The sequence below is a fragment of the Rhinoderma darwinii genome, chromosome 5, assembly GCF_050947455.1.
Source record: "Rhinoderma darwinii isolate aRhiDar2 chromosome 5, aRhiDar2.hap1, whole genome shotgun sequence".
NCBI classification, from domain to species: Eukaryota; Metazoa; Chordata; class Amphibia; order Anura; family Rhinodermatidae; genus Rhinoderma; species Rhinoderma darwinii.
The window spans coordinates 147,056,380-147,083,908 of NC_134691.1; the positions used below are offsets into that span (position 1 = coordinate 147,056,380).

At 40.9% G+C, this 27,529-nt stretch overlaps 1 protein-coding gene across 1 annotated transcript in view; it reads left to right on the plus strand.

Moving 5' to 3' along the window:
• The window catches only part of RANBP9 (RAN binding protein 9), a 74,196-nt gene extending 47,453 nt beyond the window's left edge, over positions 1 to 26,743 (plus strand). The window contains exons 3-14 of the mRNA XM_075826617.1: positions 5,769 to 5,821; positions 8,797 to 8,964; positions 9,379 to 9,401; positions 11,065 to 11,240; positions 14,162 to 14,274; positions 14,711 to 14,819; positions 15,432 to 15,523; positions 19,224 to 19,371; positions 21,142 to 21,263; positions 22,626 to 22,777; positions 23,197 to 23,308; positions 25,511 to 26,743. Coding sequence (XP_075682732.1) covers positions 5,769 to 5,821; positions 8,797 to 8,964; positions 9,379 to 9,401; positions 11,065 to 11,240; positions 14,162 to 14,274; positions 14,711 to 14,819; positions 15,432 to 15,523; positions 19,224 to 19,371; positions 21,142 to 21,263; positions 22,626 to 22,777; positions 23,197 to 23,308; positions 25,511 to 25,641 — 1,399 coding nt within the window. The 3' untranslated portion in view covers positions 25,642 to 26,743. The remainder of the gene's footprint in view (positions 1 to 5,768; positions 5,822 to 8,796; positions 8,965 to 9,378; positions 9,402 to 11,064; positions 11,241 to 14,161; positions 14,275 to 14,710; positions 14,820 to 15,431; positions 15,524 to 19,223; positions 19,372 to 21,141; positions 21,264 to 22,625; positions 22,778 to 23,196; positions 23,309 to 25,510) is intronic.
• The last annotated feature ends 786 nt before the right edge of the window (positions 26,744 to 27,529 follow it).

Genomic DNA, 27,529 nt, shown 5'->3' on the forward strand with positions numbered 1-27,529 from the left:
GCCCATGGGAGGCCTCAGAAGGAAAGGAGCGCTATGTGTTCTTAGGAGTCCAGATTTTGCTGGATTGGTTTTCGGGTGCCATGTCGCATTTGCAGAGCCTCAGAGGTATCAAAGCAATGGAAACCCACCAAAAGTGACCCCATTTTGGAAACAAAACCCCTCAAGGAATTTATTTATGGGTGTTGTGAACATTTAGACCCCACAGTTTTTTCACAGAACTTATTTGAATTGGGCTGTGAATTTAAAAAAAAAAACTTTTTTCCAATAAGATGTAGTTTTGGCTCAAAATGTCTTATTTTCACAACAAATAAAATACCCCATTTTGTTGCCAAATTTGTCCTGAGTGCGGCAATACCCTATTTGTGGCCATAAACTGCCGTTTGGGCCCATGGGAGGTATTAGAAGGAAAGGAGCGCTATGTGTTCTTTGGAGCCCAGATTTTGCTGGATTGGTTTTCGGGTGCCATGTCGCATTTGCAGAGCCCCAAAGGTATCAAAGCAATGGAAACCCACCAGAAGTGACCCCATTTTGGAAACTACACCCCTCAAGGAATTCATTTATGGGTGTTGTGACCATTTAGACTCCACAGTTTTTTCACAGAATTTATTTGAATTGGGCTGTGAATTCAAAAAAAAAAATATTTTTTCCAATAAGAGGTAGTTTTGGCTCAAAATTTCTTATTTTCACAAGGAATAAAATACCGCATTTTGTTGCCCAATTTGTCCTGAGTGTGGCAATACCCTATTTGTGGTGATAAACTGCCGTTTGGGCCCATGGGAGGGCTCAGAAGGAAAGGACCACCATGTGGCCTACTGGAAATTTTCTGGTGCTAAGTCGAGTGTGCAGAAGCCCCTGAGGTATCAGTACAGTTGAAACCCCCGAGAAGTGACCCCATTTTAAAAACGACACCCCTTAAGGAATTCATCTAGAGGTGTAGTGAGCATTTTGACCCCACAGGTATTGTGTAAAAGATAATGCGCAGCAGATGGTGCAGAGTGAGATTTGCAATTTTCTATATATATGCCATGTCAGTGTCCGATATATTGTGCCCAGCATGTGCCACCGGAGACATACACCCCATAAACTGTAATGTGGGCTCTCCCGGGTACGGCAATACCCTACATGTGGCTGTTATTAGCTGCCTGGGCACACGGCAGGGCTCAGAAGGAAAGGACCACCATTTGGCCTACTGGAGCTTTTCTGGTGCTAAGTCTTGTACGCAGAAGCCCCTAAGGTACCAGTACAGTTGAAACCCCCAAGAAGTGACCCTGTTTTAAAATCTACACCCCTTAAGGCATTCATCTAGAGGTGTAGTGAGCATTTTGACCCCACAGGTATTGTGTAAAAGATAATGTGCAGCAGTTGGTGCAGAGTGAAATTTGCAATTTTCTATACATATATGCCAATTCAGTGTCCGATATATTGCGCCCAGCATGCGCCACCGGAGATATACACCTCATAAACTGTAATGTTGGCTCTCCCGGGTACGGCAATACCCTACATGTGGCTGTTATCAGCTGCCTGGGCACACAGCAGGGCTCAGAGGGGAAAGATGAGGAGGGGTAAGCTGTGCGAAGTGGATCAGAGCGAGTAAAACTGGGGTAAATTAAAAATAAAGGGATGTATGATAAATTTTAAAACACTCTTTCATACAGAGCTCTGGTTTTTCGGGACACGTGTCACATTGGTATATGGTGTCCTTCCTTATCCCCCTCTTATAGCAGACTCTGCACCTCTTTTGACTTTTTCCCTTCTTGCCAGTTTGGGGAACTTCTCCTAAAAAGTGTTGCCCTGGTACGATGCCTGTGGCCTCGCTTCCAGAAGTACTGTAAGGCTTCAGGACTTGATCTGACAAGTCCACCCCTCCCATGTACCTATTGTAGTCCAGGATGCAGTCTGGTTTGGGGGTCTCTGTACTGGTACCTCGTACAGGTACATGGGTACTGGTGTGGCATCTCTCTTGTCCTTGTACTTGACACACAATATGTTGCTGATAGAATGTGCCCTGCTCTCACCCCTTCTGAGTGTTTGCCCAAGCAGAGTCTTAGGGAGGCCTCTCATATTTCTTCTAGCAGTGCCGCATGCCACAGGACTTCTGGAAGCGAGGCAGTTGAAGAGTGGGACGCTGGTATAAAAATTATCCAGGTAGAGGTTGTAACCCTGGTCCAGCAGTGGGTGCACCAAATCCCACACAATTTTTGTATTAACTCCCAGTAAGGGGGGCATTCTGGGGGCTGAGCACTGGTGTCCTTCCCTTCATATATCCTAAATTTGTAGGTATACCCTGATGCACTCTCGCACAGCTCATACAACTTCATGCCATACCTTGCCCTCTTACCCGGCAGGTACTCGCGGAATTGAAGCCTCCCTTTCAAATGTACCAGGGATTCATCTATAGAAAAACACTTCTCGGGGGTGAATGCTGGGAAAACCGGGCACTGAAATGGTCTAATAGGGGTCTCCGTTTATACAAACGGTCAAAACTGGGGTCATCTCGGGGTGGGCACAGCTCATTATCAATATAATGTAAGAAGCAAAGTATTGCCTCATTTTTATTTTATTTTTTCGTTTCCAGCTCAGTTCTGAAGTTGCTTTGAGGGGCCCATATATTAGACACCCTTATCAAACACCCCATTTCAGAAACTAGACCCCTCAAAGTATTCACAACAGCATTTAAAAAGTTTATTAACCCTTTAGGTGTTTCAAAGGAATTTAGAGCAAAGTAGAGGTGACATTTAATTAATTTAATTTATTAGGCACCATGTCCGGTTTGAAGAGGTCTTGTGGTGCTAAAACTGTGGAAACCCCCGAAAAAGTGACCCCTTTTTGAAAACTAGAGACCTTGAGGAATCCATTGTAGTTTTCTTGGGCTGCATGCGACTTTTTGATCAGTTTTTATTCTAATTTTAGGTGGCGTGGGGACTAAAAAAACAGCAATTTTACTATTGTTTTTTATTCAATTTTTTTTACAGCGTTCACCGTGCGCTATAAATGACATATTCACTTTATTCTGCGGGGCGCTACGATTACGGCGATACCAGATGTTTATAGTTTTTTTTTATGTCTTATGGCGTTTGCACAATAAAATACATTTTGTAAAATATCATTTACTTTTTGTGTTACCTTATTCTAAGAGCCATAACGTTTTTATTTTTCCATCAGGAAAGTCGTGCGAGGACTTATTTTTTGCGTAACGAACTGTAGTTTCCATCAGTACCATTTTTAGGTACATGCGACTTTTTGATCTCTTTTTATTCCATTTTTTGGGAGGTGAAGTGACCAAAGAATTGTGATTGTGGTACGGTTTATTATTATTTTCTCTTACGGCGTTCACCGCGCGGGATAAATAACGACATCGTTTTGTAGTTCAGGTCGTTACGGACGCGGCGATACCAATTATGTATAGTTTATTTGTTTATTTATATATTTTTATTAATAATAAAGAACTGATAAGGGAAAAAGGGGGGACTTTTACTTTTATTACTTTTAAATCTTTTATTTTCTTATTTTTACACAACTTTTTTTTACTTTTTTACACTTTTTTTACTTTGTCCCACTAGGGGACATGAGGGCAGGAGGCTCTGATCGCTATTCTAATACACTGCACTACATACGTAGTGCAGTGTATTAGAGCTGTCAGCTGTTCGCTGACAGCAAGCATAGTGGGTCCTGACTTTGTCGGGACCCACTAGGCTTCCGTCGATGGCGTAGCCAGAGTCCATTGTTAGGATTCTGGTTGCCATAGTAGCCATCACGGCCCGCTATCGTGTAGCAGGCCGGCGATGGCAGCTTAACCCCTAAGAAGCCGCGATCGCTATTGAACGCGGCTTCTAAGGGGTTAATCGGCGGGGACCACCGCGATCGGTCCCTGCACACTAAGCTGTGATAGCCTGCTGTCGGAAACAGCAGGTATCACAGCTCAAGCACGCGCCGGGATTAAATGGCGCCGTGTTTACTCAGGTCAGTAATAGTACTGACCTGAGCGCGAACGTTCTACTTAGCAGGACGTACTATTACTGACCTGAGCGCGAAGGGGTTAAGCCCTATATACTGCAAAACAACAGTATTGAAATAGGGGTGACTAATAAAAAAAAAAAAAGGGGGGACTAATGCATTTTTTTGAAAATAGTTACGTTTTTCAGTATTGTACAAAAAAATATTAAAAGTTAAGACCCATTTTCCAATTTTTCCTCTTAAGTAATGTAAAAAATAAAAAAACAAACCTAATTGGTTTTGCTGCATCTGTAAAAGTCTGAACTGTTACAACATAACTTTATTTACCCAAAGGGTGAGCACTGTAAAAAAAATATATATATGCTGTTTTTTGGTCACCTTGTCTGTAAAAATAGTTTTTTTTTTTAAAATAAAAAGTAAAGGTCCTATGTATCAAAAATGGTACATATAAAAATGGTACATATAAAAAGGTATGGCTTTCAGAATATAACGACACAAAACACATTATTTTTTTTTAACAAATAGTTTTTTCTTTGTATTTTGGTATCGCCGTAATCGTATTGACCCGCAGAATAAGTTACTTTTGTAGTTTTTACTGCGCAGTGAAAGCCAAAAAACAAATCCCCAAAAAACATGAAGAAATCCGTTTTTTTCCGTGTTTTACCCCACAAAGAATTTGTTTCCTAGTAACTTATATGGTACTTTATATTGTGCCAACAAAAATAGCTCGCCCTGCAAAAAAGCGCCTTCACACCGCGCCATTTAGAAATAAAAAGTGTTATGGATCTTGGAAGGCAGAGAGGGAAAACCGAAATATGACCTGGTCCTTAAGCGGTTAACCCAAAAAAAAAGTAGTACTCGCCTATGCTTTGCTCCACTGATCCAGTGCTGATGCACCAGCAGTACTCCTTGTGATTGTTTAGATGCAGGTATCATGTAACCGCTGCAGCCAATCAGAGGGCTAATCATATTCCTGGCGTTATACTAGAAATATGACACATGACCACTGAGCCCTCTGATTTGCTACAGCCGTCACATGCTACCTATATGTAAACAATCATCAGGAGTGCTGCCGGAGCATCATTGCCGGATCGCCAGGAGAAAGGTTAGGCGAGTACTTTTTTTTATTTTATTTTTTAATTCTTGTAATTATCAGTCATTATGAAAAAAAATTAGGAACCCAGATAACCCCTTTTAATAATTTCAGATTATCTCAAGGAAGTTCATTGTAGTTAAAATTTAAATTCATCCAAAAACAATGGGGGAGATTTATCAAAGCTGGTTTAAAGGACAAGTCGAATAGTTGCCCATAGCAACCAATTTCAAGCGCTAATTTTTCAGAAGCCTTTCTGAAAATAAAAGAAGCAATCTGATTAGATGCTATGGGCAAGCGCTCCATTTTTTTCTTTGGATTCGTTGTGATACAGTTTACCCTGTAGATCTTCTTTTCACAACTCAGCCCTACTTTTTTCACTGGTCGGGCCAGGATTTGCAGCTATAGCACAGGTGTAAAAATGTGCATGTATTACACTCATAGAAACCATAGTGTTTTATTATTGATGTGGAATATTACAAATGAAAGCCTATGTAAACCTTTGAAAGCAATTTTTTTTAAATATTTTTTGGGAATAAAAAGGTTAATCAGTGTGTTTTGTGCAACTTTATAATTAGTTTTTATTAAAAAATAATTTTTACTTTTTGATATACAGATGCTCTGTGTCCTGTATACAGAGCAGCTGTATCTTGCGCTGAATCCTATACCCGTCCGTTCAAAATTAACCTACTGGATTGTTCTTTCTACCTTTCCGTTACAGCTATATGGGAATTGGACTATCCACACAGGGTGTCAATCTGAACAGACTTCCAGGTAAGTTCCGGTGTTTGACTTGTATTATATATGTTGCGAAACAGAGACTGTAATATGACGCATTCTTGTTTTGAGTGATTCCTATTCTTCAAGCGGATCGTGACTGAGGCTTCTAAAATATTAATGTTCAATTCCACTAGTACTAAATGACATGTTAAGGTATAAAACGGCATTATCCAGTATGCGCAAGTCCAACTAATGTTCAGGTCGGGGCGTGTGATAAGTTTCCACACATTACTCAGGCTGTATGCTGCCTTCCATATGCACTTTACTTATTTGATATATATATACACACACACACACACACTGGATTCTAAAATCACTATATTGTCATGTATTGCAGTACAGTACTGTATATTCCAGGTCCATTTTGTTCTGTGTGTGGTACTCTTATTTATGCCTCATGTACACATCCGTAACCTTTTATACGGCCGCAAAACACAGACCTCACATGAATGGCCTCAGTCTGCAGTCCATTTTTTTAACACCCCATTGAATAGAACGGGCGAGACTGATCTGCACGAACTGACAGGAATAGGACCTGCTCTGAGTTTTGCATATTGGGCACACGGCTCGCGAAAAAAATGGATGTGTACATGGCCCCATAGAAATGAATGGGTCAGTGTGCTAGCCGTTGAAAAAACAGATAGCACACTGAAGAAAATACTGATGTGTGCATGAGCCCTTAAAGAAGCTTTCACCACATTAGAAGTACCCTATCTTGTACATAATGTGATTGGCGCTGTAATGTAGATTACAGCAGTGCTTTTGTTTTTTTTAGAAAAACAATCATTTTTGACGGAGTTATGACCTATATTAACTTTATGCTAATGAATTTCTTAATGGATAACTTGGTCAAAAAGTAAAATACGCCAAGTGGGCGTTGCGGAGAGACATGTATGATGCTGACCAATCCGTGACCAATCCGCGTCATACACTTCCATTCATTTACACAGCAGCATCGTGTTCTTACTAGAACACGATGTGCAGCCACATACATACACACACATTAATGTTAATCAAGTGTCCTGACAATGAATATACATTACCTCCTGCCAGGACGTGATGTGTATTCAGAATCCTGACCACTTCTCAGCACTTCTCTGTGATTTACAGCATAGCATGCGTAGTCTCACGAGATTACGCTGTAAGCTGTCATTTACAGCGAGATCTCGCTGTGTTGTGCTGTAGACTCACACAGACGCTACAGAAGTGGTCAGGATTCTGAATACACATCACGTCCTGGCTGGAGGTAATGTATATTCATTGTCAGGACACTGCAGTAATGTTATAGTGTGTTTGTGTATGTGGCTGCACATAGCGATATAGCTATATCGCTAGTGCAGTGTAAATGAATGGAGAGAAGTGTATGACACTGATTGGTCAGCGTCATACACTTCTCTCGACAACGCCCACTTGGTCATATAGTAAAACACGCCCTGTTGTCCATTGAGAAAGTCATTAGCATAAAGCTAAAATAGGTCAGAACTCCGTCAAAAATGATCGTTTTTCTAAATAAAAAACACTGTTGTAAACTACATTACAGCGCCGATCACATCATGTACAATATAGGGCACTTATAATGTGGTGACAGAGCCTCTTTAACGTGTATGTTTGATTAAGTTTGACGTGAAATAAATAATATTTTTAGTTTTATAGTACCATTGTTTGGTTGGCTTTCTTTTTTGTATATCAAAGGTGTGTTGTTTATCTACTGTTCGAGCCCAGAGAGCGCTTGAAAAACAGATTCCCTATAGTTCAGTAATGTTAGTGGTGACCTTATATTACACTGCACAGACATACCTCCCAACTTTCGAGTATTGTAAAGAGGGACAAGTCCCTTAGCGCCGCAATTTTTTTTAACGTTAACCCACGACTCTAACCCTGCCAATACACACCCAGTTCAGCCCACACAGAATCATGCCCCCCATAGTGCCTCCCCACACTAGGATGCACCCATAATGGTCCCCACACAAATTCATGCCCCATAGAATAATGCCCCCACAGTTGCCCCCCACATCCAGTATAATGCCCTTGTAGTGCCTCCCCACACAGTATAATTCCCCCCAAATCCAATATAATGCCCTCATAGTGCCTAATAAAAGTCATAAAATAAATACTCCCCTAACCCCATTCCCACGACGATTGGAGGAGTCTCCTCGGCAGGTCTCCTCCAGACTGTGCATTGTGTGGCTCGGCGCAGCCAGGCGCAATGACATCACTGCATCGAGTCTGTCTGTGTCAGGCTGGTCACGACTGCCATTTACATAGTGAATTGTGGAGCAAGGAGCTGACGGCTTCCTTCTCCACCATTTGGGTTCAACTGTATCTGCATCCTGAGGACGCAGATACAGTGGAATGATGAATGCACAGTTAAAGTGATAAAACAAGTAGATAATTAAATCTTGTTCTACGTATTTCTAGCAGTTTGGAAAACAACAGCAGGTTCTATTTTGTGGTCTGCTGCATGCAAACACAGGTGTGAGACTATATAAGGTTATGTTCACATGCGGCAGATTTGTTGCAGAAATTTCTGGGACTGTCCCATACATCTGAATGGGGCTTGCAGAAAACCCTGCACATGCTGCAGAAACATTTAGATGTATGGAATAGATTTTCATTTACAGAAATGTCTGCAACAAATATGCCGTGTCTAAATATACCCTTATTCTTCAAGTAATTGACTTCGATGGATATGATAGAGCGGAGAACAGGAGCATTACCCTCTCTTTACCAGACAATCTCACTGCTGCTTTGTAGGGTTTTTAAGAGGACATAATGGACCTGAAACCCGTAAAATGTATAAAAACAGAGGATCTGTAGCAATCTTTTCGGGAGGGGGGATGATGGAAAGACCTAATATACCCCTCCTCAATGATTCCAAAATATTCTCACTGATGACTGGAAGTATTTAATTAACTTGTGTGTTGTAATCTCCTTTTTTTTTTTTTACTTTTCACTTTGACAACATAAAGGTTGGGATAAGCATTCCTATGGATATCATGGAGATGACGGACATTCATTTTGCTCTTCTGGAACTGGCCAACCATATGGCCCAACTTTTACAACAGGCGATGTCATTGGATGCTGTGTTAACCTAATCGACAATACATGCTTCTACACTAAAAATGGCCACAGCCTAGGTAATAAGCGTCGTGAGCTATGTATCTGTTTTTCCCTATATGTAATACAGTACTGTAAATAGGAAGCCTGAATAGAATCCATTCAGTGATTTCTAATGTCAGTTCTTCGTGTATATGTTGGTTTTTAGAGGAAGAATGCTCTTCTTATATCCCCATCCAATCTGTCATTCTTTGAATGTAAGCAGTGTTCATTCAGCAAAGACCCTGAGACTCCACTCTGAGTATTGGCTATTTTGGCGGGTGGTGTTGTTTATATCTTAGAGGTGATTTTGGAGGAGCCACAAGGGGAGAGTCATTTATTTCGGGCATGTAAGGGATCTCTATAAAAGGCATTGTTGGTGTGTTATTAATATATGCTATAGAAGTACATACCGTACTCATTTATTTTTATTTTTCCTCCTTCTCCTTGACTAGGTATTGCATTCACAGATCTTCCGGTAAGCTTTATTTTAGTAAAATCCTCTACTGTGCTACTGGGAGTATTTTCACTTTTCTATTTATTTTAAGTACCATGTAGTTATTTGTAATCCCTTGCCATTAAGATTTATTTTGGAGCTTAGTAGTGGTGTAGGCGAGGCAATAGTACAAAGTTAAATTATATTTGTTAAAAAGTGTTTGTCATCGGTGTAGTAGTTTTGTCTTTTGAGCATATATCTAGCGCTGCAGAATATGTTGGTGCCATATAAATAACAGGTAATGATGATGTGAATGGGGCCATACTTTACATTATGTTTAGGTCTTCCGTCAGAGGTATATGTCGGGAAGAACCCCGATGTATACCTCCAACGAAAGTCACAAACCCATCCCACAGTATAGCATACAGTGGATATGTTGCCCGGGGGGAAACATCTGAAGTCGCTGTCCATATATGGACAGGGCCGGAGTTCCAGGGCAGATCATCTATTAGCGCTATGCCCGTCGACTCCAGCACTGCTCCTGAAATCGATGTTAATATATGGACAGTGATATTGGGATCACCCCGAGGTATACGCTTAATGTATACCTGTGACGAATGCATACATTAGCATCCGTCACCCATAGACTCCCATGTTAAAGAAATAAAAAACCACAAAAAAACACTTATACCGTGTGCTATTAGTTTTTGTGGGATCCCTCTGAATGGAATAGTGTAGTCTACCACGCTATTTCATCCTTCAAAAAAGGTAAACCGAAGTATACCAGCCAAAAGGACACTCTTTTGGTATCGGTCGGAATAATGGAGCCCTATGAACACGTTTATAGTGTATGTTGGGTGCTTTCCAGACGTACACGATAAACGTAGGGCAATAACGTTTTGTCAATGGGATCTTAACTGCACACTTAGGGCACAAGCATAAAAAGATAGTAGACCGTGACGCTAGGGGGTACTCTAGGAGCGGAATCTCCCGGCAGAGCGTCGACAACTCTGTGGCCGGGGATTCCGCTCCAGGGGGAGCCCCTGACATCACTTTCCATATATAGATCGTGACGCCAGGGGCTCCTCTAGGAACGGAATCCCCAGTCAGAGCATCAACTGACCGGGGATTCTGCTCCGGGAGCAGCCCCTGACGTCACTGTCCATTTATGGACAGTGATGTCAAATGCTTTTCCAAATGCTTTTCCAAGACTGAGTCCCCGGCCAGATGGCTTGCGATGTTCTTGCCGGGGACTCTATAGTTGAAAGATGGCTTCCCCGGAATCGGCGCTTAAAGTAGCGCTGTGCCCGGGGAGTCCTCTTGTGAGGGTCAGGATCCATTTTTAACGGCCATCAGCAGAATTGATTCCTGGAAAAATGGACGTTAAAAACTGTTCCATTGAGTTCTATGGGGACCGTCTGACCGTGAAAGCAGACAAAAATCGGACATGTCCCATTATTTTATGGCCGGTATTCACGGGCCATTAAAAAACAAACAAAAAAAACTGCCTGTGTGAATACAGCCAGGTAACTACAATGTAGCCTTACATTGTACAGATAGCATTTTTCGTACTGTCCTGTCACGTGGTCACTTCCTCGAATCGGTACGGGGCTGTATTGATTCTCTTTAAACTCTTTATAATGAAATGGGATTTGACAAAATGTAATACAACGCTGACCTAAAATAATTTTATTTTTGTGTTCAGCCCAATCTGTATCCAACAGTTGGACTTCAGACTCCAGGAGAAGTGGTTGATGCAAATTTTGGACAGAGTCCTTTTGTTTTTGACATAGAAGACTATATTCGAGAGTGGAGAACTAAAATTCAGGCACAGATTGAGAGGTTCCCTGTTGCTGGGGATTGGCAATCTATAATACAGCGGTAAGGAGTTTCACTTACCTTTTTATTGTTTACTTGCTATTTATTCTCTTCGGTGTTAGCTGCTTTTTAGCTCTGGGAGTCTTTAGGTAGTCTTGAGTCTCAACAGGGGCTCAGGTTGCTTCTCATCTGTCCCTCTTCCATTCTTTACCCTGCTTCTCTGCTTGTTCCGATTGACAGCTCTGTGTAAGCACAAGTTTATCAGGAAGTTCATTGCATGGGGAGTTGACTGTCTTGCCATCTGGGACAGAATGAGTATAAACTACAAGCAACTAAACCACCAGTGGGAAGAAAAAGTGATTACTGGCTAGTTGCCTGACATATACTGGGGCAAATGAGTCCCAGTAAGGGGAGATCCACATTAACCATTTTTACACAGAAAAGGAGTATGTGTCAACCCATGCTAGGAATTCTCCATTGTAGTGTATAATAAAAGTATCACAAAAACTGGACAAAATGCCTTGCCATCGAAGTTTTGGGAGGGTAGAATATGGGCATACACGTAGCCTGGTCCAGTTAATTTTGTGCAATCCTTAGGCTGAAATCATACATGCATTTTTATTTTTTTTAGCCAAAAACAGGAGTGAATCCAAAAAGCAGGAAAAGTATAAAGGAAAGACTGATATGTATCCTCTTCTTTATTTGGTTAAAAAAAAACTGCCACAAAACTGCATATGTGATTCCTGCCTTAAAGAGGTTATCTCACAGCCCAGCAAAGTGCAGATTTTGCCAGAGGGAAGTTGGCATTGACTATACGCCACAATGTAGTAGTACATGCAGCCATTCAAATGAATGAGTTACCATGTAATACGGATTAATAGGACATATCGACAGGCATTTTCGTTGTGAGACAACCCTCTTAAAGGGAATGCATCACTTAGTTTTGTTTTCCCTTATTAAAACCAAATCGTGAAACGTGATCTTTTTTCTTTAATCTGTTTTTATTTATGATGTTTTTATTCTATTTTCTGTACATGATTATGGGGCAGCCATCTTGCCTTAGCTACTGTTAACAGCATTTAGAGATATGCTTTACAGCAGCCAGATGGCTCATAGGAACCTGTGGATAGGAGGGCACCCATTGACTTCTATGGGAGAGTTTTCTAGCCATGCTCTGTGACCTGTGAAGAGGTCATTGTGCAGGAAGGGATAGGAGGGGAGCAGTGTCCATCACCTATTGTCAGTGGTGAATCCGGTGTTATCTATATAGAGGTATTACTTTTCATTGTAATCCTGCCTGTGATGATAATGAGATAACTGCTGAGAAGTGATCTTTACAGAACAGGAAGTGTCAGTCTATTGTGAGGATCAGTGGCCGAAGTGAAAACTGCAAGCTGTTTGGATTATTTTTTTTATATAGATAACAACATAAACATAAATCAACAAAAACTCTTAAACAATCGTAACTGATGATGGAGCAGAACAACAGAACCCGGTACGCAGATGTGAGCACAGCCTAATCCTGTCTTGAAAGATATGCACAGAATTATGGCCACTAGGGGCAGTCATTACTGCGCTAAATACCATTTTTTTTTTTTTTTACATGATTGCTGTTGTGCGAGAATAAGGAGAATTCCACTAATATGGTTTATATATATGACACCTAGTAGTTTTAAACTCTAGTTTAACCCCTAAGTGACCCCCAGTTCGTGTTTTCACGGCAGCCTAGTCCAAGTCCTACATAGGTGTTTGGCTGCGTGATGACAGCCGGGCTCCTGCTCTAACGATAGCGATTGAAGTTTCCTTGGATCGCGGGCGTTTAACCCCTTAAATACTGTAGTCAATAGCGACCGCGGCATTTAAGTGGTTTATAGAGGGTGAGGGCTCCCTCTGTCACCCATCAGCGGCCTGCAAATGCGATTGCGAGCCTCTGATAGGGTGCCATGGCAGCCCGGGGCCTAACAAAGACCCCCAGGCTATATTCTATAACATATATATGCTATTCATATTAGGCCGTGCCAGAGGCATGGCGTAATAGATTGCCTGTCAGTTTTTCACTGACAGACAATAATACTTTGATATACTAAGTATTGTGATGACCCAAACCATAAAGTTAACTATGTAATTCAAACCACAAGGTGAACACCGTAAAATAAAACAATGGCGAAATGGCTATTTTTACCGAATGCCACCCAAAAAAGTAATAAGTTAATCAATAAGTCCCATGTACCCCAAAAATAGTACCAATGAAAACTATGGCTCTTGGAAAACGACGATGCAAAAACAAATAGTTTTAGTTAAAGTGTTTTTATTGTGCAAAAGTAGTAAAATATAAAAAACCTGTTAGACCCGTTAGACATCCATTGTTTTGAACAGCATAAAAGTTCTGTACTCTGTACCTTTATCTCGGTCGAAAAAACGGATGACTAACATAACGGACGCAAACAGATGCTAATGTATGTAATTTAAAATCCCATTGAAGTGGCTGCGGCCACTTCAGTCAGCTGATCAGTGTGAGGCGGACTCCCACCAATCTGATATTGATGACTAATCCAAAGGATAGGCCATCATTATAAAATGCACGGAGTACCACTTTAACCCCCTAACAGAACATAGTCACCACTGTAAGGGTTGTCTGATCATGCCAATTTTGAACATGTCAGGTTAATTTCAGTTACAATAGCATCGACTTAATCTCCAATTGAAAATTAATTTTACTTCCGGTTCGTTTATATTCAGCAATTGTCGCATGTATGAAAACCTGCCCCCCCCCCCTTCCCTCTTTTATTATTCTATCCCCTCACATAAATTTTTTACTTGAATTATTGCACTGATCGTCCGTTATTGACGCTGCATTATTTTTCAGGTGTATTAGAACTTATGAATCTTCTAAAACATTATTAAATAAAAAATGTCAAGCACCACTTTTGTAACCTGGCTATTTATATGTATACATGTTCTTATAGTGTTTTTGTCTTGTTTAGGATGGTGTCTTCTTATCTTGTGCATCACGGCTACTGTTCCACAGCAGAGGCCTTTGCCAAGTCCACAGACCAGACTGTTCAGGAAGAACTAGCCTCCATCAAAAACCGACAGAGTAAGATGGCAAGCTTGTGTGTTACGTTTATATGCTTGTGTATTGCCAGATCTGTGTTCAGTATCCGCGCATGCACATCTGATCAGACTTTCTGCGCTTTGGCTGTACAACCATCCGTATTATGTGAGCCTCTGTGATGCGGTTGAATGGCCCCGTACAATAGACGGCAGGGCGTTCTCAGTCAGATATTTATTAAGCAAGTTGGATTTTGCTTAGAACTCTAATCCGTACATTAACACTTCACACGTAACTCTTTTGGGTCAGTCCATTAAAAAAGTAGTATATAAAATAACTGCTGCACACTGTTAGATGTAGTAACCCATAATGGTAAGATTGCGGCATGTAGTTTATGGATTACTAACAGAGATAACGTTTTAATGTTAGATGTCTGCGGCATGAAGTCTGTAAATGTAATAATTATGTCTTTATTTAACAGGAATTCAGAAATTGGTGTTGGCAGGGAGAATGGGAGAAGCTATTGAAACCACACAGCAGTTATACCCCAACCTGCTAGAAAGGAACCCTAATCTTTTCTTTACCTTAAAGTGAGTGTCCAATGCATTCACTGATCTGTGTCTGGCAACCATAGTTGTACAATTTAATTGTATGTATTATGACATATTTGGACACACATTTTGCTGTCTGGGGGTGGGGGCAACAAACACAGACAGACATTTATTTTTTTAATTTTTTCTCAAACTACCACTTTAAATCATTATGGCTGAATGTCATTCCTTATTGAGAATGTAGTCATTCCTAAAGTAGACTGTACTTGGTATTGATCTACATAAATAAGAGAGGCGTCAAATGTAAAGGACCTTTGCATAACTGCCAAACAAACCGCTAAAACCAAACCCCACAACATACAGCACATATGTAAAGAAACTTGTAGCGCATGATTTGTCGATTCAAAGCCAACAGCTAAGACCTATGTGACTACAGCCGATGAGAACAAATATTATTGCCATCTTTTCCCTTTCATGCCCTGTTTTATCCAGATTTTTGTTACACTGGGCAGGCATGTTCACGTTGGTGCAGTCACAACAAAACACAAGTCGAATCTGAAACTGAAGGACTGTTATGGGTACATGATGTTCATTCAATGTGCACGTGTTGATATGTTTCTCTGTAATGAAATCCTTTCTTTCTTTTTTCAGAGTTAGGCAATTCATAGAAATGGTGAATGGGACAGACAGTGAAGTGAGATGTCTGGGAGGCCGCAGTCCTAAGTCACAAGACAGTTATTCAGGTGGGCCATTGCAAACTGTATAGTCATGTCTGTGGTTTGACCGTTCTGGCTCACAAAGAGCTGCTTTGTTGAGAATTATTATCAAATAAAGCTTCTGTCATTACTTAAGCCCCTATTACACCAGCCGATTTTGGCCGGTGCAGCGAGACATTGTTGATCGGCGCTCGTTTGCACCTGTCACAAGGAGCATTGGATGGGGATGAGCAGTCGTTACTCCGATCGCTCGTCCCCATCCATTATTTTCGTGTCGGCAGCTCGTCCCTCTGTTTACACAGGGATATGTGCTGCCGAGAACGATAATATTTAATTTTTTTAAAACCTATACGATCAACAGATGAACGAGTTCTATGAACGCTTGTCTGCATGATAATCGCCCAGTGTAAAACCTACTTAAGAGATGCTTATGATTCCAACTTTCTAATACTGCAACCTTCTATCCATTCAGTTTGTTTAAAATTCTGCTGGTTGTCCCTGGAAACAGACAGCAATTTGCTGTCAGACATAGGGCCGTGCTGTAACTGCCATCTGAGCTGTAACCATGAACTTCCCTCTGGTAATAGTCAATTCGAGGAATTCTGAGATTAGCTTTGTGCATGAAGGTTTGGGTTTGTATCTGGTGCTGAGATATATCTACAATGGTAGCCACAGAGTGACCAAATAATAAGCAGTGATCTGACTCAAGATCTGCCACCTTAGAGATGATTCAAAAGTCAAGTCAATTCGTTAAAGCAAACCTTTCATTTCTAGTGAATTTTAAGAATAAGCCGTCGTGTGCGTGCGTGTGTGTACACGTACTTAAGTAATAGCAGTATTTCTGACCACAGTGTCACTGGTATGATGCATTTTTCAGAAGTTTTACGCATATGCAGGCTTCATCTGTAATTGTCAGGTTTTTTTATGAGCTCTGTACCAGAAGGGTCACACTATGGTATGATGTCCTTCCAAACTCGGAAACATGGCACCGTCCCCTAGCCCACGATTCTGTTCCCGCTTCTATTGACCTAGCAGAGGGTTCTGATCCGCATCCTGGGTGAGCTCCCCATGTTCTTCCAGCTTCAATACTTTGATTCTCTGCTCCTGAAAGGACATGAGAACTGCCAGCCAGTCTATAGACCGCCTTTCACACACAAACGGCAACAGCAGAGGTTTTAGAACATTATACAAAAGGTTTGGGAATAAAAAGTTCTGCTCTCAATCATGCACCGGTGGGAGGTCGTCTTACTTACTAGAAAATGTATTGATCAGCAGGCAAAAAGTCTCTCCTCCAAAATACACCTGTGTATGTGTGCAGACAGCAAATCCCTTCCTTTTCATACCTTCTCTATGCAGCTCTAGTGAGTAATATGATCCCTCAGTGGGACTAAAAACTCCGTCAATTTTCCTGCTTACTAGTTTTGGGATTTTTCAGTGAGTTCAGTGTTTGTGGACAGTTACAATAGTAGGGTATAGGAGGAAAAAATGCCTCTGATAAGGGGAGAACGTGTCATTTTTTCTTAACAAGATAATTTCAGAAGTCGGATTTCTTTGCGAGCGATGGCTACACGTTAAGTTTGTTTTGGCGTCCGGAACTGTAAGGTTAGAACATTTCCATTAAACCTCATGACCGCAGTCTTATTGCATGTAGTCCGCAGTTGGATATCGATCTGCACCAGAGTGCCGAGACTTTACCACCCAATGCTTCTGATTTAACCTATTTATGAGCAGCATTTGTTGCTTTATTTTGTCCGACGTTATAATATTTTTCGGGACACTGGTTGTTAAGAGGCATAAACTGAGAATTAGAAAGATTTTTTCTGTTCGTTGAAAACCGTTGACTGCAAAGATTGTTTGAATGTTTTGCAGCAGGGGCATTTTCTCATGATACCCGGTTATAATCATTACTAATGATCGTTTTTGTTTTTTTCTTGTCTCGTTAACATTTAGCATTATGTGTATTGGCACCTTTTAGGGTATGATAACATGGTGGTAATAATGGCGCATCTGAGAGTCACATCATTACCACATACGTGATTTGCTTTGTTGTTGTGCTGCAGTATTTTCGGGATTGTGGACATGGTTTTTAAAAACCATGGCAAAAGCTGCAAGTAGTTTTTGTGATGCAGTTTTTAATAAAAATAAAATTTCTTTTAGTATGGTAATGATCTACAGGGTGGGCCATTTATATGGATACACCTAAATAAAATGGGAATGGTTGGTGATATTAACTTCCTGTTTGTGGCACATTAGTATATGGGAGGGGGGAAACTTTTCAAGCTGGGTGTTGACCATGGCGGCCATTTTGAAGTCGGACATTTTGTATCCAACTTTAGTTTTTTCAATGGGAAGAGGGTCATGTGACACATCAAACTTATCGAGAATTTCACAAGAAAAACAATGGTGTGCTTGGTTTTAACGTTACTTTATTCTTTCATGAGTTATTTACAAGTTTCTGACCACTTATAAAATGTGTTCAAAGTGCTGCCCATTGTGTTGGATTGTCAATGCAACCCTCTTCTCCCACTCTTCACACACTGATAGCAACACCGCAGAAGAAATGCTAGCACAGGCTTCCAGTATCTGAGGTTCAGTTGCTGCACATCTCCTATCTTCACAGAACATTTTGTTCAGTGATGAGGCAAACTTTTATGTGAATGGTGAAGTTAACAAACAAAACCACCGCTATTGGTCTAACACTAACCCACATTGGATAGATCCCTCCAAGACTGTTGAAACACAAAAATTGATGGTATGGTGTGGTGTATGGGGTACAAAGATAGTGGGGCCATTCTTCATCAATGGAAACCTCAAGGCCACGGGATATCTGAAATTGCTACATGATGATGTGTTTCCCTCTTTATGCACTGAAGCTGGCACGTTCCCTGAGTTTTTCCAGCAAGATGGTGCACCACCACATTATGGGTGTCAGGTCCGAGCATTCCTAGATAAACAGTTTCCTGGAAAGTGGATTGGTCGTCGTGGGCCAGTTGAATGGCCCCTAGGTCTCCCGATCTGACCCCCTTAGACTTTTATCTTTGGGGTCATCTGAAGGCAATTGTCTATGCTGTGAAGATACGAGATGTGCAGCAACTGAAACTACGGATACTGGAAGCCTGTGCTAGCATTTCTTCTGCGGTATTGCTATCAGTGTGTGAAGAGTGGGAGAAGAGGGTTGCATTGACAATCCAACACAATGGGCAGCACTTTGAACACATTTTATAAGTGGTCAGAAACTTGTAAATATCTCATGAAAGAATAAAGTAATGTTAAAACCAAGCACACCATTGTTTTTCTTGTGAAATTCTCGATAAGTTTGATGTGTCACATGACCCTCTTCCCATTGAAAAAACGAAAGTTGGATACAAAATGGCCGACTTCAAAATGGCCGCCATGGTCAACACCCAGCTTGAAAATTTTCCCCCCTCCCATATACTAATGTGCCACAAACAGGAAGTTAATATCACCAACCATTCCCATTTTATTTAGGTGTATCCATATAAATGGCCCACCCTGTAGATCTCTGCTGCACCATTTCTTCCCCCAGTCCCTGGGCACTGTCGCTGCGTTCTTGTAAGTTTCAACAGGCCTCCACTGCACAGTTGAAGAGTTCATGAGTCACAAACCTACAATCCTTTCTAGCACGTGTTAAATCTGTCTTTTATTTTATAATAGTGATTGTTTTTCCCCCTACACAGCACCTAAAGCCTCGGCTTTCTCTCCTCAGGTTCGGATAGCAATTGCAGTAATGGTGTAATATCAAACAAAAGTCACCAGTCCCACAGTCGTAGTAAACACCAGCCTTCCAGCCTTAATGTAACAGAACTGAACAGTATAAACATGACTATGTCACAGCAAATTAACAACTACACCAGGTACGGAGTTCATGCGGAGCGTAAACCGTCTATCTGATAGCAACTATTTCCTGAGATCTGTCAGCTTGAATTTGTGCGGCTACTGCAGAGCATTTTACTTTGTGACTCATCTCTCACTGCTGTAAGAAATGCAGATTGATGATGGTATTGCAGCTCAGGCTGGTTTTACACACGTAGATGGTGGCCCCCAGTCAGAATACTGATATTGGTCTGATACAGCTGGCTATTTACATACCCACATACATTTTATTAAAGGGATTGTCCAGGCACGGACAACTGATGACCTATCCACAGTATATGATCGTGGGGGTCCAAAACCCAGACCCTACACCAATCGGCTGCTTTGGCTGCCTCCGGATGCTCTGAAGGGAATGCGGTATTCGGAGCCGGCAGCAGATGGCTCCGACCACTGCATAGCAACCATGCTGCAGTACAGCAACTCTGCTCCTGTTCACTTGAATAGGAGCAGTACTCCAGCTTGGCCGCTATTCCATGACCAGAGCCATCCTCTTCCGGCATTGACTTGCCCGGAGGCAGACGGAGCAGCTGATTGGTGCAGGGTCCGGGTGTGGGCCCCCACGATCATACACGGATGGGTCATCCATCAGTTGTCCGTGCCTGGACGACCCCTTTTAAGATTAGAACCATTTTTACAGGTAAAATAAAAAAAATACATACATACACACTATATATTTATTTTTTTGCTTTGGATAAATTGCAGATTCACACACAAGAATTTACGTTGATATTAATCTGATTGGACCAAAAATCTATGAGTGTTAACTCCGCCTTAAGCTGGCCATAGACTTAAAGATGTGACCACTGTCCAACAAATTAATTTTTGCTTTTTTTTAAATCGTTCAACATTAGGCAGGAATGGTCCATAGATGAAGAGATGTTTCCCATTTATATGATCAATTTAGCCTTTTTTTTTCCCCATTAGAAAATAATTTACGATTGCAGAGTTCACTAATCACTGAATATTTTTTGAGCAGAAACCATAAGCGTTCTATAAGAATACTAGGAAAAATTTATATTATCAGAGCCGATCGTTCTTAGTTCTATAGACACTAATATTATATTTGCGTCTATGGCGAGCTTGAGTCACACAGAAGACAGACACATCTAATAGACAGTAAGTCGGGCGCTGGAGAAACGGCACTCAGGAGCTGCATGTGCACGCTCATGTGTGATATGACGGCCTGCTGGTGCTGCCTTGGCTGGTGGTCACAGGGCATAGGCTATATTCTTCTACAGGTGAGGGGTCCGATGTGACTCACCACAAATGTGGTCGGTCCTACCACTCTGGTTCATGTGAAAGGAGGCTGTTTGTATTCACACGTTGCCGTTTTGGAGTGGTTTTTCAGTGATGTTGGCAAAACCACTGCAAAAACAACAGGATTTTGTCAAAATTGCCGAAAATCTGTAATGTACGAACACAGCCTAAATTATCGGCAATTACGATTTCCAGTGTAAACTTTAAATTTTTCATAAAATGATGCAACAGCTCCAGTCGGATCATTAAGGATTATCATTGCGTCCATGGCCGGCCTTAGATACCATCATTATATCAGGCTTTCCGATTCACGTTGGCATTTATTAATCAGAATATTACTAGATCTACGTGCAAACATAGTGTCATCATCTATCTTTGTATTGGTTGAAAGTATCATTTTAGTGCCCTGATTACTTTTCATTTACAACTGAAACTAAGACTTTTTTTTTTTTTTTGTAAGATGGTACTAAGACTAAGTATTTTCTTTTCTTCAGCAATGATGTAGAAATGGAGACTGATCACTATTCCAACGGTTTTGCCGCTGCTTCATCTAATGGATTTCTCAATGGCAGCACAAAGCATGACAATGAATTGGAAGAATGTGACACTGAAATGGGTTTGCTCTGATATTTTTTGCCTTACAAAAATTAGTTATAGATCTGGCAAAGGGAATATATATATTTTTTATATATATATATATATATATATATATATATAAAGAATTTTTTTTTAAATGTGAGGCAGTTTTCATATATTCAGTGCCTATAATCACAGAATACACACATAGAGAGGGAGCTATACTGGCAGCCAGGATACTCCAGTCTCAACAGTACATCTGAGCATGTGCGGGGTCCAAACGTTGTTAATCATACCTAAACCCATGGCTTATTTTAAAATCAAGGAATCCCAAGCATGTAGAACAGTAGAAATGATGTTTTCTCGTTCACTTTTGTTTAGCCTTTATCAGTAATGTCGTAACTGGAATGAGCTGGAATGATGATTTATATGATCGGGTTTATGTTGTAAGCCTTTAAGGCTTCCGGTTAACTCTTTAAAAACACATTTAGGTCACAATCAATGTGGATTTGCTTCAGATTCCGCACTGAAAATCCTAATCAAAGTACAGTACATTTCTAGTGAATGGGTGTAAATTTTAGAGCATGCTGTGGATTATCCTCCGCATACCCTATACGTTGTGGATTTGTTGTGAAAAATGTCAGCTACTTCTGAACATAGGGGGTCTAGGCCTATATCCACTGTGACACGTGAATTTTGACGCTGAAAATTTCCAATAGGTCTGAGCCTTATAGATCTATATCCTTCTGAAGTAGTTAACCTTTTAAATATCTTACAAAAGGATTGTTCACTGACCATGAATGGTCCCGCCATTCAGAACTCCAGCACTAGTCGTAGCTGGACAGATCAGATGCTAATCATTAATTTCCCCTCCATCAACACCATAGGGGAAATGAATCATTACACCGTGCCCATTGAAATCAATAGGCCGTCCATGGATGTGCCAGGTGGGGACCTTCTTCAGCTAATAAGAGTCCTGAGTGGCAGATCTCACCCTTGTGCTCTCTCTACTCAATTTTATCCTAATAGGGGATATGGAAATGATTGAAGGTGTAAAGTGGGCAACCCCATCAACTCCTGGTATAGTATGAGGAATTCTTATTTTGTTCTTGCAAGTCAAATGGTGAGGGCATCCTCTAGGCCATGGCTAGAAATGCCACGACCAGGTAGCCAATGGGCCCTGGAATTTGTTGCTGGTGTCCAACTTTTTGGGTTACTTTCTGTTAATGTCTGGATAGCTTTTATTTTATTATTACTGGACAACTACAAAAATCAACTGGGTACAAATTTCCACAGTACTTCATCCTTTTGTGTCCCTTTTTATTCTGAGGGACCAAAAAGCTTTTAAGGACAACAATGCTGATCATACAGCAGTGTAACTTGCCTTCTTTCCTTTTGGCAGAGGTAGATTCAACTCAGGTGAGACGCCAACTGTGTGGAGGAAGCCAGGCCGCCGTTGAGAGGATGATATGTTTTGGGAGAGAACTACAAGCCATGAGCGAGCAACTAAGGAGAGAACGTGGAAAAAATGCCACTAACAAAAATATGCTGAAGGTATATCACTGCCTGAACAAAGATCTCTTCTCTCTGTCCTTCTATAGCCATGACTGAAGGGCTTACTTTTCGTGTTCCTCTCATTTGCAAGGGGATTATTCACAGATTCTGGTCTGTTTGGAGCTCATACTTGTTGGAATATATAGTGGTTGCAGTCTTAGCCACCTGTAGGTTTAAAATACTTTGGACGTGTCATGTAGCAGCCCTAAGAATTGGATATCGGCTCATGGTAAATCTAGACAGCACAGGTGGTTTTTCTAAGGTTCTCTTCAACTATCTCCGTAGGTCTTCTGATTTACTTTGTATACAGGACTTTTGCTAGGCGAGCGCTATATGATTTATAATTGTTATTTTGAACTAAGTTAGTACAATTCTTAATTTATCATTTTATATATTGTATGGCTTTTCTCTTCTAACAGGATGCATTTAGTTTACTTGCATACTCCGACCCCTGGAACAGCCCAGTTGGTTACCAGCTTGACCCTATACAGAGAGAACATGTCTGCTCATCTCTAAATAGTGCAATACTAGGTAAGAAGTTCTTCATCCACCGACCAGCCCGGGCACTTGCCTACATCAATGTGTTGTCACTAATTCAATTCACTTCTGCTCGTACAACCGGGAACCAAAAGCAAAATTAAATGTTTTTAAAAACCAGTTCTTCCGTTATTCACGCACCTCAGTTTGCGCTTATATTAGCCCCAGTTATCTCCCGTCAGACACTACACGTATATGAAATACAGTCTGAAATTCTTTCCGCCACTTTGTCATGTCCCGGGTTTGGTTACCATAGAAACAGTCTGGGAATTCTGCCAAATTCAATACAACATTGTCAGTGTATGTGTGATGGATGACGGCTCGTGCATACAAGCAGCCATTCTTTTACTCCCGCCTTCTTTGTATTGCAATGTACTATATTTCATTCAATTATTTGCATTTTTCTACCTGATTCGTGTTTCGCTGATGTAAGTTTTGCAATGCACTAGAATAGATTGGCAAATTCGCCAGATTTCAGATTCGCTTTTAGCAAAAAGGTGAATTCTCCTATTTTAGTCTATTGACTGGTGAATCGGGCAAAATTATTTGACTATCTCAAATCATAAGTTCACTAACCAAGACGGGTTTCAATGTGTGTAGATTGTATAGATCATATGACACAAACCGGTGGCGGGTGCATCTCGTGATGACATATGATCAATGGCTCATCTGCTGCAAAATATTAGATGTGTGGCACTTAAACGCGTGTGTGTTAGAGATGGCATTTTCATTAGTACTGAAACAATTCCCACCTTCATTCTCTTCTGAACATACCCTAAGAGAGCAAGGTGAAGCATATGGAGTGGAAATGTATCTGGTCTACAATTTACACTCTTAGGCTTAGTTCAAACTGAGTTTTTTGTGCTGATTTTAACACGGAAACCACATCAGAATCAGCGCCCCAAAAATGACCAAAATCTCCCTCCATTGGTTTCACTGGGGGGGGGGGGGCAGTATTTAGTTTTTTTTTCCCTGGGTGGACCGCTCGCAAAAATAAAAGCTGCATGCCCTATCTTGGAGCGGTTTTTTCCTCTGAATCTCCATTGAAAACTATGGGGGGGCCGAACCACAAACATGTTAAAAAAGACTAAAAAAAAAAAACTTGCATTTCAAAATCTGCCTCATAAATCCTGAAGGAATTTTGAGGAAGATTTTTTTCTGCCTGACAAAAATCTGTGTGAACTAGGCCTTTGAGCCCTTAGCATGGACCCTGACTTTGAAAATAGTCTAAGAGAGTGAGGCTCATGGTGGATAAGGTTGGATTCAGACGGCCATAATACAGTACCTTACGGGAGGCGTATAATTTGTGCTAAGAATATGACCGAGCAAAGCAGGAAAATCTTTACCGTACGAATCTCTGTGAGGAGCACATGAGTGTGAGAACGTGCGTGTGCTTTACTTACAATGAATAAGACTGCTGCACAACCATATTGCCAGGCACCAAACATTTACATTATGTTGGCCTTAGCACTAAAGAGAATTTCCCCGAAATATGGTCTTCTGTTTGCGCACATTTTAACAAAAAGTTTCACTGTTTCTATTAGAAATGCTGCTAGACTTAAAGTGTAGCTAAACGTTTGACAAACTTCTGACATGTCATAGCACTGAGACCCCCACCAACCAATAGAACGAAGCAGCTGAAGCGATCGAGTGAGCGCTTAGCCGCTTCGTGTCTGTTCGGCTTTTTCCACAAATAAATGTATCGTGTACGGACTCAATAGAAAGTCTATGAGCCCGTACTCCGATACATCGGCTTTCCGGAAAAAGCCGAACAGACACGAAACGGCTGAGCGCTCACACGATCGCTTCAGCTGTTTCGTTCTAGCGATTGGTGGGGGTCTCAGTGTTCAGACCCCCACTAATCAAAACGTCTGACATGTCACTATGACGTCAGAAGTTTGTCAAACGTTTAGCTACACTTTAAGGGTATGTGCACACAGCTTATTTTCGGCCGCTTTTTCAGGCCGTAAACGGCCGAAAAATCAGAGGCAGGACGCCTCCAAACAACTGCCCATTGATTGATTTCATACACTAACATGTTCTTCTCCATTACCTTTTTGCCTTTCCCAATAATAATTGGTGTGCATGTAATAAATCTTGCGGACTGTAAAAGGGGAAAAGAATCTTAGTATTGTCGGCTATTTCTTCCTACACATTGTAAACTTCTAACCATATTTTATCTGTTTAATTCTATAGATATTCACAACCTGCCAAAGCAGCCGCCCCTGTCCCTGGCTTTAGAACAAGCTGCGCAGTGTTTAGAGATGATGGCCCACTCGGGCATCGGTTCCTGTGCTTTCGCCAGGTTGAGTGATTACGTACATTAGCTATGCAGTAGAAGAAGTGCACCGAATACGGGCAGTATGGAAATACTGTAAGACACATAGACCAGCTCTAGTTACTCGGAACTCCTTTGTTTCATTTATTACATTTGTAACAGTACGTCCCAATCATTTGACTTTAAATAGGCTTTTTTTATTGTTGTTTTATTTGGTCTTAAGGGGATGTTGCTACGTAATTCTGGTTTGCCATACCAGCAATATATTGATTTGACTATTAATCTATGTTAATCCTCTTACAATACGTGAGGTACAGTGAAGAGTAACAAATCACAGGGCGACGCTAGTATACAAGCAACGTGCTTGGTCCTGTGTTTTTTGTTTGTTATTATTTTGGGATGCGTTATAGACACTTAAATGCTGTGCTGCAAGAATCCTTGTGATTTACAGGCCGCGCCCTGTTTTTCTTCTTTTTTTTTTTCTTTTATTTGCACAGTTCATGGCCTCCCGATCTTCACTGGCCAAACTGTATATCTTGAACCTGCACGCACTGTGACTGAGATCACAGGACATATGTAATACTTATCGAAGACTGCCGTTGTACAGGTTGTGTATGGCATGTCTCATGTGTAGACATCAATCTGCTTCTGTTTTCCCACAGAGGGCACCGTAAAAAGGTAATGACATACAGTGTAGACTGAGTTTCCCACCGGTGTCATAAAACTTGAAATGCCCCAAAAGGAGTGTTGTGTTTTTTTTGGTTTTTTTTCTCCTTTTAATCTACACCTAAGCTCTATAGTCCCAGGAGGCGTTGATACGGCCAGCTTCAACATTTGTACTTGCTATGGGCTGTTTCATGGTTTTTTCTTGTTGTGTGATAATCTCTTTATTGTAAAATGTCAGCACAGCGTGTGATGTGAAGAATTCTTCTTTACTCCTTCTGTAACAGGACAGCTTCTTCACACTATATTAAATAGGGATTGGTGTGTCTTTAATCATTTATTTATAGAAAAGAACCAAATATTTAGTCTTCTTCTAGGTATCTTAATTTCACCTTTGTACACTTTAATTTTTAAGTGCTAAAATATTGAATAAAAATGTAACTGTACTTAAATTAATCTGCCAATAAAAATTTAATTCGGAAACAAAACTGGTGTTTTATTGACTTCACAACAAATACTTATTATGTGGAGGTGTCACAATATCGTACCTAATTGAATAGTACCAACATTTATGTTTAAAATAGACCTGTCCGCATGATCCCCCTCCCCACGTAACTATACTGCAAGTGTGCGAGTAGAAAATAACCAGTGTGCGCTTTGTATTCCATACTGGGGCGTGCGCATTCTATTAAGACACGATGAAAGTGTCTTGAACATGTGTGAAATTTAAATTGCATTAGTGATTATGCTGGGGATATGGAAGGCGTAGATACTTAGTACTTATGAATATGCTGGACTCTTTCTACAAGTGTTTTTTGCTACATTTTAAAATGTTTAAAAAAGGAAATGTATGCATTGTAACAAACTGAAGTTTTGTGAAAGGAATTGTTTACATTCAAAAGCGGACTTCCAAATTTGTCTTGCTGTTTTCTTTCACTGACTGCAAGCAACAGAACTTTTTATCATACAGTAAGTAAAGGATGTTGTAGTCTACTGTGTAAATAACACTTGTCTATGTTAGTTAATCGGCACCTTTTTTTTTGTGTAATTTTTAGGGCCAAAATTCTTTATGCAGGGAAATTGGAGATGTGGCCGCATGAGACATTGGGGGGAATTTATGAAGCACTCTACGGCAGTTTTCTGTCGTAGAAAAGTCACAATTTGCGACTTCAGCATTTGTGTGCTGCTTCTGATACTTTTCCAAAAGTAAGGGGGCCCAATGGGAGGGGTCACCCAGCCCAACAAATTTACCTTAATTTACATTAGAAACTGAC